The 10847-nt window shown below is 41.6% G+C and overlaps 4 protein-coding genes across 5 annotated transcripts; 2 read left to right on the top strand and 2 right to left on the bottom strand.

The window, feature by feature from the left end:
* Positions 1-3: 3 nt before the first annotated feature.
* On the top strand, positions 4-1687 carry LOC108141159 (transcription initiation factor TFIID subunit 7). Its single transcript, XM_017264386.2, has 2 exons — positions 4-234; positions 290-1687. The coding sequence occupies exons 1-2, from the start codon at positions 136-138 to the stop codon at positions 1532-1534; spliced, it is 1344 nt and encodes a 447-aa protein (XP_017119875.1). The 5' UTR covers positions 4-135; the 3' UTR covers positions 1535-1687.
* Positions 1688-2025: 338 nt separating this feature from the next.
* LOC108141158 (amidophosphoribosyltransferase) lies at positions 2026-4252 on the bottom strand. Of its 2 annotated transcripts, none has more exons than XM_017264385.2 (2): positions 4138-4252; positions 2026-4057 (listed from the first exon to the last, which is right to left on the bottom strand). In XM_017264385.2, the coding sequence occupies exon 2, from the start codon at positions 4051-4053 to the stop codon at positions 2422-2424; it is 1632 nt and encodes a 543-aa protein (XP_017119874.1). In that variant the 5' UTR covers positions 4054-4057; positions 4138-4252; the 3' UTR covers positions 2026-2421. The 2 variants fall into 2 exon arrangements, with proteins under 2 accessions (XP_017119874.1, XP_017119873.1); XM_017264384.2 differs by having other exon boundaries at positions 2026-4060; positions 4138-4248.
* Positions 4253-4688: 436 nt separating this feature from the next.
* Positions 4689-5861, bottom strand: LOC108140963 (putative riboflavin kinase). The gene is made up of 3 exons (XM_017264031.2): positions 5774-5861; positions 5500-5711; positions 4689-5435 (listed from the first exon to the last, which is right to left on the bottom strand). The coding sequence occupies exons 1-3, from the start codon at positions 5791-5793 to the stop codon at positions 5059-5061; spliced, it is 609 nt and encodes a 202-aa protein (XP_017119520.1). The 5' UTR covers positions 5794-5861; the 3' UTR covers positions 4689-5058.
* Positions 5862-6750: 889 nt separating this feature from the next.
* Positions 6751-9991, top strand: LOC108140948 (uncharacterized zinc finger protein CG2678). Its single transcript, XM_017264016.2, has 4 exons — positions 6751-7241; positions 8794-9288; positions 9348-9416; positions 9496-9991. Exons 1-4 carry the CDS (start codon positions 6751-6753, stop codon positions 9902-9904), a joined length of 1464 nt encoding a protein of 487 aa, XP_017119505.1. The 3' UTR covers positions 9905-9991.
* Positions 9992-10847: the final 856 nt, after the last annotated feature.

Below are 10847 nucleotides of genomic sequence, written 5' to 3'. Positions count from 1 at the left end.
CACCTCTAATTTCGTGAAACACAAACCAACAAACGCATACCAAATTGTAATTGACAATCTCAAAAAATTAAAATAATCCTTTAAACAACCAACCGGTAACCAAACAAATAGCTTCGCGATTTCCACGTACGAGTAATGTTTGAAAAGAAGAGCGATAAGGTCAAGCAGGCTGAGCACAAGCCGCGGGACGATGGCGTCGAACTGGAGAGCCAGTTTATCATGCGCGTGCCGAAGGTAAGACATAGGGCTTTATTTTCACCATGTCGGCTAATTATTGATCCTTGGCTAGGAATTGGCCGACAGTGTCCATGAAGCAATAAATGCGGGCACCGTGAAGGACCGCCTGACCATCCAACTGGACCAGGATCTAAGGTACGGCGAAGTGCGACTGGACGACCAATTGCTGTACACAAAACTTCTGGATTTGCCCACTGTCGTGGAGAGCTACAAGACCATCGACAACAAGAGCTTCTACAAGTCGGCGGACATCTGCCAAATACTCATTTGCAAGGAGGAGCCGGATGACGAAACGGAGAAGGAGTCGCCGAACAAAAACAAGAAGAAGGATCCCAATAAGGTGGATAAGAAGTACCTGTTTCCGCACGGCATCACTCCGCCCTGCAAGAATGTGAGGAAACGTCGATTCCGTAAGACGCTAAAGAAAAAAAATGTCGAAGCTCCGGAAATCGAAAAGGAAGTAAAGCATCTGCTCCGCATTGACAACGAAGCTGTCAGGGTGGACTATGAAATCATCAACGAGGAGGATAAGCCAATGGATGACATGGATCAATCGGAAATAAAGCCCTACAACGATGCGGATGATGATCTGCAGGACGAAACCACTATGCATGCCAGCGATAAGACGATCATGGAAATGAGCTCCCAGCAGGACATCAATGTGGAGTCCGACGATGACGAAGCCAGCAACTTTCCCTCACATCGGGCGCCCAACATGGGAGTTGCTGCCCACGACATCTTCGGCGAGGAAGTGTCCACAACGGATGACGAGGACGAACCAAATCGGGGCAACAACAACATTCAGCAGCGGGAGATGGAAGAGTCTTCACGCCTCTCGGCGGATGATTCACGCATGTCGGACTTCTTTGGCGCTAGTGGCAGTAATGCCGGTGCCGGCGGCATGAAAATGGAGCAAAACGAGTTCAGCAAATCAATGTTTAATCATGAGGCAAGCAGTCCCAAGCTGAGCGCCGCCGGCTCCAGTTCCAACCTGGCTGCTCCTAGTGGCTTCTACGACACCCAGATGTTGTCCAAGCGAGAGGAGTTCGAGAATATGGAGTTCGTAGACGAGCCGCAGCCGCAGTTTACGCAGCAACAGGTGCACCAGAAGATCAGTCAACTAACGCGGCAGATCAGCGAGCTGAAGGCGCAGCAGGTACAGAAATCCACGGAAATCGCTTCCATCCAGAATGCCACGCTGAAGCAACGTATGCAGGAGACATTGGATAATCTCTACACTCAGGTCATCGAAAGAGAACTGGAGCTGAAGGACTTTGAGAACATGTTGGAGTCCTAAAGCTAAAACAGAGTGTAAACTGACTGTCGAAGGCTAGTAGTTTAGTTAGTTTTATTTAGTTTTACAAAAAAGTTTATAAATAGCTTTTTCATTATAGAATGTCGGTCGGTGATTGTTTAATATTAACTGCAACTAGGCAAGTTTAACAACCTACGCCAAGAAATTTTGTTTACTTTTTGGGCTTATCATTATTCTCTGTAATTCTTTACTTTAATAGAATTGATAAGTTAGCGATAGCCATCAATCTAAAAGGTCGCATAGAAAAAAATGTACTCTTCAAAGTTATCAGCATTCTGCAGTATCATATAGAAACTCTGTTTAGAACTGACGAATGTGTGACGCAGCCTTAAACCACATATGAAATGATGCATAGCTTCGGCATGTCGAACATACCTTGAGTTGAGATGGACGATATCGAATACGTAATTCCATATCTTGAAATCCCAAGCATGCATGTATCACATTCAAAAGTTGATGCAACGGTTCTGATGTCTATGATCATAGTCTAAATGTCTTTATTATTGGCATTCGCAATCACATTTTACAGATATTCAAGATGGGCAACAAAGAGGATTATATTTTGTACTATAAGTGTGAAGTTCCAGAGACAAAACAACACGTTTTAAATCAAGGTATTTTAGTTTGAGAAAGCACGTTAGCTTTTCACTTAAGAACTAAGAAGGTAGAAGGTAGGTGTGTAAATAGGAATGGGAGGGTTTTAACTCTAGATAAACTAAATGCAAAAATTTTGTGACAGCAATTTGACGCCTTCTATGGCTTGGTGATACTGCATGAGTTACTTTTTTCGTTTGTGGTGGGCAAAAGAGTAAAAAACTGGTTTCCAAAGGCCAATTCCCAACGTTTGGAACTTGGAACTTCATTTGGAATCACCAACTCAGCTCATCGGGCAGCCCACCGGGATATTCTCCAGTGAGACAGGCGGTGCAGTGACCCGTGGGCTTGGACTTGTTGTCCGCTGCATCTCGGTGCTTCAACTGGACAGCTTCCACCAGTCCCCCCACACTTAGATAAGCTAGACTGTCGGCGCCCACATGCCTGGCTAATTGTGCGGCATTCAGTTTGTTGGCAATCAATTCCTCACGAGTTGGAATATTGATGCCCATATAACAGGGATACTGCAGCGGCGGGCTGGCAATGCGAATGTGCACCTCCCGGGCGCCGGCATCGCGCAGCAGCTTAATGATGGGTCCAATGGTGTTGCCTCGCACGATGGAATCGTCTATCAGGACCAACCTCTTGCCAGCCACGTTCTCGGACAGAGCCCCAAACTTCTTGGCCACTCCCAGCTGCCGCAACCTGGTCGAGGGTTGAATAAAAGTGCGTCCTACGTAACGATTTCTGCAGAGAACCTCGGCAAACTCAATGCCAGACTCACGGGCATAGCCATGAGCCGCCGCCGTGCCGGATTCGGGAACGGAACTCACGATGTCGGCCGTCACGGGAGCCTCACGCCACAGCTGCCTGCCGCACTGCAGACGCACTGTGTAGACCATCTGGCCCTCGAAGATACTATCGCCGCGGGCGAAGTAAACGTACTCAAAGATACAAAACGCCATGCGCTTGAAGTCGGGCCTTTCCACGATGTCCACCGTGCGGTAGCCACTCCGCGAGAGTTCCACAATCTCCCCTGGCTCCACTTCTCGTACGTATCTGGCTCCGATGGAGAGGAATCCGCAGCTCTCACTGGAAACCACCCAGCCATCAGCGGGAGTTTCAGCGCTATTGCCATGCCCAGCATTGATGGGAACAATCTTTCCTATGCACAATGGCCTGTTGCCATAGGTGTCCCTCACGGCGTAGATCTTGTCCTTCAGCATGATCACCAGCGAGTAGGAGAGCGGCGCCAGCATCATGAAATGCCTGATTCTGGCCGGCCAGTTGGGGCCATCCAGTTCGGAAACATCCTCCGGCGCACAGCACAGCGATTGGGCGATCAACTCACTGTCGCTGTGGGTGGACAAACCCACTCCCCTGGCCAGAACCTCCCGCCGCAGAGATTCGTTGTTCACCAGCTCGCCATTGTGGGCCAGGGCCAGTGCTCCATGAGCCGTGTGCACCACAAAGGGCTGGCAGTTGACCACTCCTGAGCCGCCGGCGGTGGAGTAGCGCGTGTGTCCGATGCCCAGATTGCCGCGCAGCTTCTTCATGGAATCATCGTTGAAGAGGGTGCTGATCATGCCCATGCCCTTGTGCACGTTGAAGTTCTTGGAGCAGTTGCCCTCGCTAGTGGCTATACCCGCGGATTCCTGACCGCGATGTTGCAGTGCCACCAGTCCCAAGCAAATCACGTGTGCAATGTCCATTTGTGCTGGCCAATCCCCGCAAGCGATGGCCCCAAAAACGCCACACTCGTGGGTCAAACCGGTTAGCTCCTTGCTGGCCGAGATGGATTCCGATTCCAAAGTGGGGGTCACAGCCTCTTGTTGTTGTTGCTGCTGCTGCTGCTGCCCGACCACGCGCACATGTTGCGACTGTTGCTGCTGCTGTGGCGTTGACATGTTGCTGCTGGGAGACAAGTGCAATGTGGTAACTTTGAATTGCCGATTGCAGTTCGTGGCGCAGTTGGCGTCGATCTGACTTACCTGTTGATTTACGCAACGATTTTATACAAGAAAAATCCTCGCACGCTCGCACGCAGCTTAATTTTGTGTGGTGGTATGGGGAAGGGGCCGTAATCGAACGAGATCAAGCCCAATATCGATCGGTCGCTGCTATCGATAGTCCGTGGCCCTAAATCGATAACGACGTTCATACCAAATTCCCTTCGACAACTTCAGTTGTGGGGCTTTTTCGAGCTCTATATCTATATTGGTAAGCCTCTTCCTATAACATGAATTATAAAGTTGAAAAATGTTCCATTTCTAGTAAAATAAGTTAGTGATGACCGAAAACGGTTCAGCAGAACTGGAGATCAAAAACAAAAAAGACATAAAAACAAGTGAAAAACGTTATTTACACTTGAAACCAAATTATACAATAAAAATAAATTTGAATGTAACTTTCTGAATTGATATCTGGAGGATTGTTTTGATTGAAGTTTGTAAGCTTTTTAAAGTTTTTTATATTTTTAATCTGGTTTCTCTTAACATTTATTTACTAAATATAAGCCAAATTTAAATTAAAACACATTAAAAAAAACATATTAACATTTATTGTCGAGTTGAAGTAAATTAAAATAGCATGTACATATACGAAAGTCAAATATCCAAAGTATATTTTTTAACCATGTTTTTTTCCTTCCTTACTATTTTGCTGTTGCGTAAATATATATATATATAAATATATATATATTTATATACTTGACAAGTAACTGAATTAAATGCGATTGGTTTAATTGTTTGGTGTCATGATGAGGGAATCGGAATTTAATGAAAACAGCCAACTTAAGTACTTGAATCGATATTCGAATTCCGCTTTGTACATCGTGCAGTTGAGTGATAAGATAACTTGTGGAATTAACTATTCCTGCTTTTCCGTCTCGTTAGGGCTAGCTAGTGAAGTAACTACTTCGAGGGACAGAGCTTCTCGGTGAAGAATGGAGCCTCCTTCAGCTTGGCTTTGTCCGCCTCGTCCAGAAGTCCCTTGGCCTGCTCAATGTCCGCCCGAATGGCGGCGATCAGCGACTCCAGGGAGTCGAAACTGCGCTCTGGTCGCAAGAATCCCACAATGCATATCTTAAGTATCCGGCCGTAGAGGTCGCAGTTGAAGTTGTGCAGCATGTGCGTCTCCACGCTCTTCTCCTTGTTGCTATAGAAGGGATTCCAGCCGACGCTGAGAACCATTTTGTACACGGGTCCATTGTCCACGTTCGCCCAGCCGTAGTAGGCGCCCGTGGGCAGTGATTCCGGCAGGGATTTCACCACCTCCAGCGGAAAGTTAGCTAACAAGTGGTTTGGTTATCAATTAGCAATGACCTTCGGGGTTCACTTGACGTCGCCACCAACCTGTTGGGATGCCCAGCTCTTTGGAGCCGCGTCCGAATCCCTTGACGATCTCGCCGCTGGCGAAGAGTGGTAGTTGACTGAGCATTTCCCGGATTTCGCTGGACTCTAACCCTGTGCTGCGGTGGCGCTCGATATGATTTCCCCAGGTCCACGAGCGGTTAATTTGTGGTATTCTCGGTGACCGCAAAGCGTAGCGGGCCAATTTATCGAATCTGGCGAAGAATCAAGCGGGGTTCCCTACAGAGCTCGATGTGATTACCGCCTAGCCACTCACATAACTATTACTTTTCCCATTGATCAGCACAACATTCACAAACACAGACATTCAGAAAAAGTTCGCACTCAGAAAGTTACCAAATCAGCTGTTTGAAAACGGAGCTGCCAACTTGTTGCAGTTTATTGGAGCAGGCGCGTAGAACAACTTATTTGTGAGGGGGGTTATATCAAATTTTTCAATTCGCATTTTTATTTACCAAACGGGCACGTATTAGTTAAGCTGTTTAAGAATAACATGTACGTTTACCAATTAATTAATTCGTACAGTTTTAAGCGGTATTTAGGTAACAAATATATGTAGGATAATTTGAATTAATTTTCTTAATTTATTTGCTTTATAGCTGTTTTGTTATATTTCATATACCTATGTTATATTTATATGTAAACTTCCTAATAATATGTAAAATTGGGTTTTTAAATATTTAAATATATAAATATTTTTATAATATAAGTTGGTTTTAAGTCAATCACATGTAAGAAAAATTGACAACAGAATAATATTTAAGAACAATACTGAATGATGAAGTAACCTTTTTGCACCTGTAGCTGTATATTTTTATAAATACATCCTAATAATATATAAAATTGGGTTTAAAAATATTTAAATATATATATAATTTTAATAATATATGTTGGTTTTAAGTTAATCACATGTAAAAAACATTGACAGCAGAATAATATGTAAAAACAATACTGAATGTTAATAGAGTAACCTCTTTGCACCACCCTGTTCAAACCTCATGCACACACACACTTTTTCAGAAAAATTTACTGTTCATTTTTATGAATTACCAGCGATGAGTCCATCAAAACCATTGTAAAATCAAATTCAACGGAGAATGGCAAGATCTCGCAAGATTTTGATTTCCAATCGTATTTTGAGTATTTATTGAATAACATAATATAATATAATATTAATAATATTTTAATAATATTTGAAAAGTCTTGCTTGGAGATTATTTGACGATAAAGATCATGAAGAACGTGTGCCGGTTTTGTATGGACGAGACAGCCACTCTGGTGAATATCTTCACCGATGTCCGCGATCCGACTCTCGACAAGCCGGAGATGAACCTCTCAGACATTCTGGTCCAGTGCACCAATCGCCCAGTGGAACGCGGGGACCTCCTGCCGCAGTTCATCTGCCTGTCCTGCGTCCTGGCCGCCCAAAACGCCTTTCGGTTCAAGTGGATGAGCGAGCGGAGCTACCAGCACTACTGCCAAGTCCTCAAACAGCCATTCCCGGCGGAAAACATGATGGAAAGTGGTCCTCATCAGGAGCAAAAACTGGGAGCGCAGCTTCGAACGAACTCTTATAAGTATCAGGACCTCCATCAGAAGCCGATCCAAGGAGATCGGCGTAATCATCAAGAGCAGAAACTGGAAACGCAGACTGATCAGAACCAAGCAGATGTTCCAGCCGAATTTAATTCAATTCCAGATCTTCGCAAGAGGCCTATTGCAGGGTAATACATTCTTGTAATTTGATTTAAGTAGGCTTTTCAATGAGTTCCTGTGAATTCGAATAGGCTTCTAACTACGATCCATGAACTATTTATTTCGTGATCTTTGGAAAAGTGATTCAAATATCGATTTATTTGCGTACATTATTTGAGAAAACATTGAAGCTATGATGATTTTAAGCTCAATTCTTCGATCGTTTCTATGGCAGCTATATGATGTCGTTTTCCGATTTGAATAAAACTAAAACCGTTATTCTGAATTGCCTAGACTATATTACTAAATCCAAAAGATATATAAAAATAAATAACACAGGAAAGGAAGCAAACTTCGGCAAGCCGAAGTTTATATACATACCTTAAAGCTATTTAAAAATTAAATATTATTGAAAACTTTTAAATTTCGATTTTTATGCGAATATGTTTAAAAACATTTTAGCTATGATGATTTTCAGCTCAATTGTTCGATCGTTCCTATGGCAGCGATATGAGATCGTTTTCCGATCTGAATAAAACTAAAATCTTAAATCTGAACTATAAAATAATTACTATTTCCACAAGAATTTGAAAATAAAAATTCAAAAATAGAGAAGTTATTTTTTCCATGTGAGTCACAAGTCGTCCGATTTTAATAGAATTTAAACTCTAACTCTAAAATTGTAAATTCTAAATAACTATAAATTAAAAAAAGGAGCAAAACCATAATTTTGTTCTTCTTTTTTTCCCCTGAAAAGTTAGATAGTTTTATTATATTCGAAAAACGATGTCATATAGCCGTTTGCTAAACATATTAGCATAAAATTCGGAATGTTGTTGTGTTCAAAAATATTTAATTTTTGGAATAGCTTGCTTCTTTTTTGTTATTTAGGCTTTAAAGCCTCCCCAAAGGTAATTTGTTAAAAAAAAAGTACTAAGGTATAGCCAAAAGCTGCGACAAAAAATGCCTGCGAAGGCAAAAAGTTTAAATACGTGGCTGAAGCGGTCCGAACGGGAACATTTTAAAAGTTTATTCATTTCGTCGAATGTTTGTTAATTTTTTCGTAACAAAATTTGATATCAGAAATTGTGTTTAAGGTGCGATAGTGGCGACATTTTTTTCTGGTTAAGAAATGTTTTTATTTGACATCCTATAGCTGCCATATATCTGTAATACTAACCATACAGTTATTTGCCGACTATTCATAGAGTGTTATTTAGATTTTTGAAACTTTAAAATATTTTTCTCAATTCCATTTTGCTATTTAGTAATAATCGGAAAACTATTATATTGCTGCCATAGAAACAATTGAATAATTGAGAGGAAAATCATTTTGGCTTTGCTACTTTTAATAATATACATTTTTTTCAATTGACCTTCAAGAAGATTTCTCTAAAATATATTAAATATTAAATAAATATTTAAAATTTGGTTTTACTTAAGTCATAAGCTAGAACCAGTCTACGGAAACCAAACGTCCAGAGGTGATGTTAATCAACTAATGGCGGATCGTTCAAAAAAAAGATAATTGCATGGCCACAACAGCTAACTTAATCGAATTATTATTATTTTTATTTTCAGGAGGGCCAAAATGATGCAGCGACGAGTGCGTTCCGATGCCAATGGCAACTACAAGTGCCCGCACTGCCCCAAGATGTTCTCCTCTCAAACTCAGTTGAGGGCTCATATCAGTAAGATGTGCCACAGGTGCCCCTACTGCCCAAGGTCGTGCACTAACAAGTACAACCTGCGGCGACATCTGCTGACCCACATAAGCAAGCCAACGCACAAGTGCCCTCACTGCCCAAAGGCCTTCGTGCGGAAGGATTACCTCAAGAGACACCTTCGCAGCCACGACAACGATGGTCCGCTCTCCTGCAGCGAGTGCTCGGCCGTGTTCAGCGAGGGCCTCCAGCTGATACTTCATCGGAGGGAGCACCTACCGGAGCACTTACTGGGATCGTTCGAATCCGATTCCACAAAGGACCTCGACCTCGACTCGGAGGTGAGCGATCAGGAGGAGGATATGAAACCGCAGGTCAATGGCAGGTCAAAGGGTCAATCTTTGCCTAAAACGTGGGTGTGAGTTCAGCGCACTATTTGAACGATTTTAACTTTGTTGTATTTCCAACCAGAACGGGCGATACGTTTTTCGACAAAGAGAATTTGAGTATTCATAATGTGCTTGGACCCAAGCTGCTGCGGTGGGTAATATTGTTTATGAGAAACACTATTTTTGCTGGTCTTATGTAACTTAACTTTACCCTTTTTGTAACTTTTCAGCAAGTGGAATTTTCTAAAACCAGATGTTTCTTTTCAAAGTACGACAAGCGAAGAAGCTGACCCTAAAAATAACGATATGAACTTTCCAACCAACAGCAAACCGAAGTGCCATGTTTGCTTCAAGGACTTTTTTAGTAATTCCAACCTGAGGCGACATATGCTCATCCACAATCGAGGTTTGGACCCAGTAAAATGCTCTTACTGTAGCAAGGAATTCCGCACAGAGGCTCATCTCAAGAGGCATGAACGTGGTCACTCGGGAGATCTGTTTCGCTGCGAGTTCTGCTGTTTGGTGTTCGTGGATGTGGAATATTTGCGAAAGCACAAAAAACGTATTCACAGCAACACCTTGGCATCAATCCAAGGGAAGATAATGTCCAAGAGGATGGCCATCCCGGCGACCATATAACTAGCAGAACACTTTTTATACCCACTGTTATAATATCCAATTTCTTTGCTGACTGAAAACCTAATCATTTGTTATTCGGTACTAAAATTTAGTTTTCTCAATTGTGTTTTTAGTTTGATTTGTTCAAAATAATTTGAACGAAAGGACCATTGCGAGAATAACTGTCATATGGTTTAACTATAATTTAAAGATTACTATTTTTGAATATTAATTGAATATGTCCATTTCATTGGAGTATGGATTGACCACTCTAGGAGTTTGATTACATTTAATCTTAAGTCCTGTTAACCCTTGAAGAAACGAATTTTGGATATTTTTTAAGTTTCATAACAATTAAAAAATAAACAATTTTTAGGTTTAATCTTTAAATAGTATATTCTACCCTTTATCCTTTTTTTACACAGATTAAAATCCGGTCAAAACGGTAAAAAATAAGTCCGTTTGTTCAAACTTCATGAACGCTCGTTCATAAAATTTTCAAGCAATTTAGTGTGGATTTCCGAACCATTTTTGATTTTGTTCGTTCTTTTTTTCTGTGTGAACTTATCAAGAATTTTTTTAGGACAACGTGCGTTTTCGTATAAATACCATCGTTAAAAAATGTGGTCTCCGAGTTTCAAAGTAGACGTTTTAATTTTAGAAGCTTTCAATAAATAAATGAAAATTGGCAATTACACTTTTTTTTGTTACTGGTCTACCTAATTTTGGTCCCATTTCAGATTTGCTTTCTATATGGTCGTCTTTGATTTTCCTTCATAACAAGGACCGAAATAATCGTTTAAAATGAAAAATAAATATATTTCGATATCGGAGCCTATAAAATAAAACTTTATATGACTTTAAACAAGAAAAAAAGCCAGCTTCGGTAAGTTGAAGTTTACATACCCTTGAAGTTATAACAATTATTTAATAAAAATATTGTATAAAATAAATAAGTAGAAAC

This window comes from Drosophila elegans, unplaced genomic scaffold, assembly GCF_018152505.1.
Source record: "Drosophila elegans isolate 14027-0461.03 unplaced genomic scaffold, ASM1815250v1 contig_476, whole genome shotgun sequence".
NCBI lineage: Eukaryota > Metazoa > Arthropoda > Insecta > Diptera > Drosophilidae > Drosophila > Drosophila elegans.
This window is presented reverse-complemented; position numbering and strand designations above follow the sequence as displayed.

Coding starts and splice junctions, on each gene's coding strand:
- LOC108141159 (XM_017264386.2), top strand. CDS start 136: ATGTTTGAAAAGAAGAGCGATAAGGTCAAGCAGGCTGAGCACAAGCCG. Junction 235..289: donor TTATCATGCGCGTGCCGAAG/GTAAGACATAGG, acceptor ATCCTTGGCTAG/GAATTGGCCGACAGTGTCCA.
- LOC108141158 (XM_017264385.2), bottom strand. CDS start 4,053: ATGTCAACGCCACAGCAGCAGCAACAGTCGCAACATGTGCGCGTGGTC.
- LOC108140963 (XM_017264031.2), bottom strand. CDS start 5,793: ATGGGAAAAGTAATAGTTAT. Junction 5,712..5,773: donor ATGGGAAAAGTAATAGTTAT/GTGAGTGGCTAG, acceptor ATTCTTCGCCAG/ATTCGATAAATTGGCCCGCT. Junction 5,436..5,499: donor AGAGCTGGGCATCCCAACAG/GTTGGTGGCGAC, acceptor ACCACTTGTTAG/CTAACTTTCCGCTGGAGGTG.
- LOC108140948 (XM_017264016.2), top strand. CDS start 6,751: ATGAAGAACGTGTGCCGGTTTTGTATGGACGAGACAGCCACTCTGGTG. Junction 9,289..9,347: donor GGTCAATCTTTGCCTAAAAC/GTGGGTGTGAGT, acceptor ATTTCCAACCAG/AACGGGCGATACGTTTTTCG. Junction 9,417..9,495: donor CTTGGACCCAAGCTGCTGCG/GTGGGTAATATT, acceptor GTAACTTTTCAG/CAAGTGGAATTTTCTAAAAC.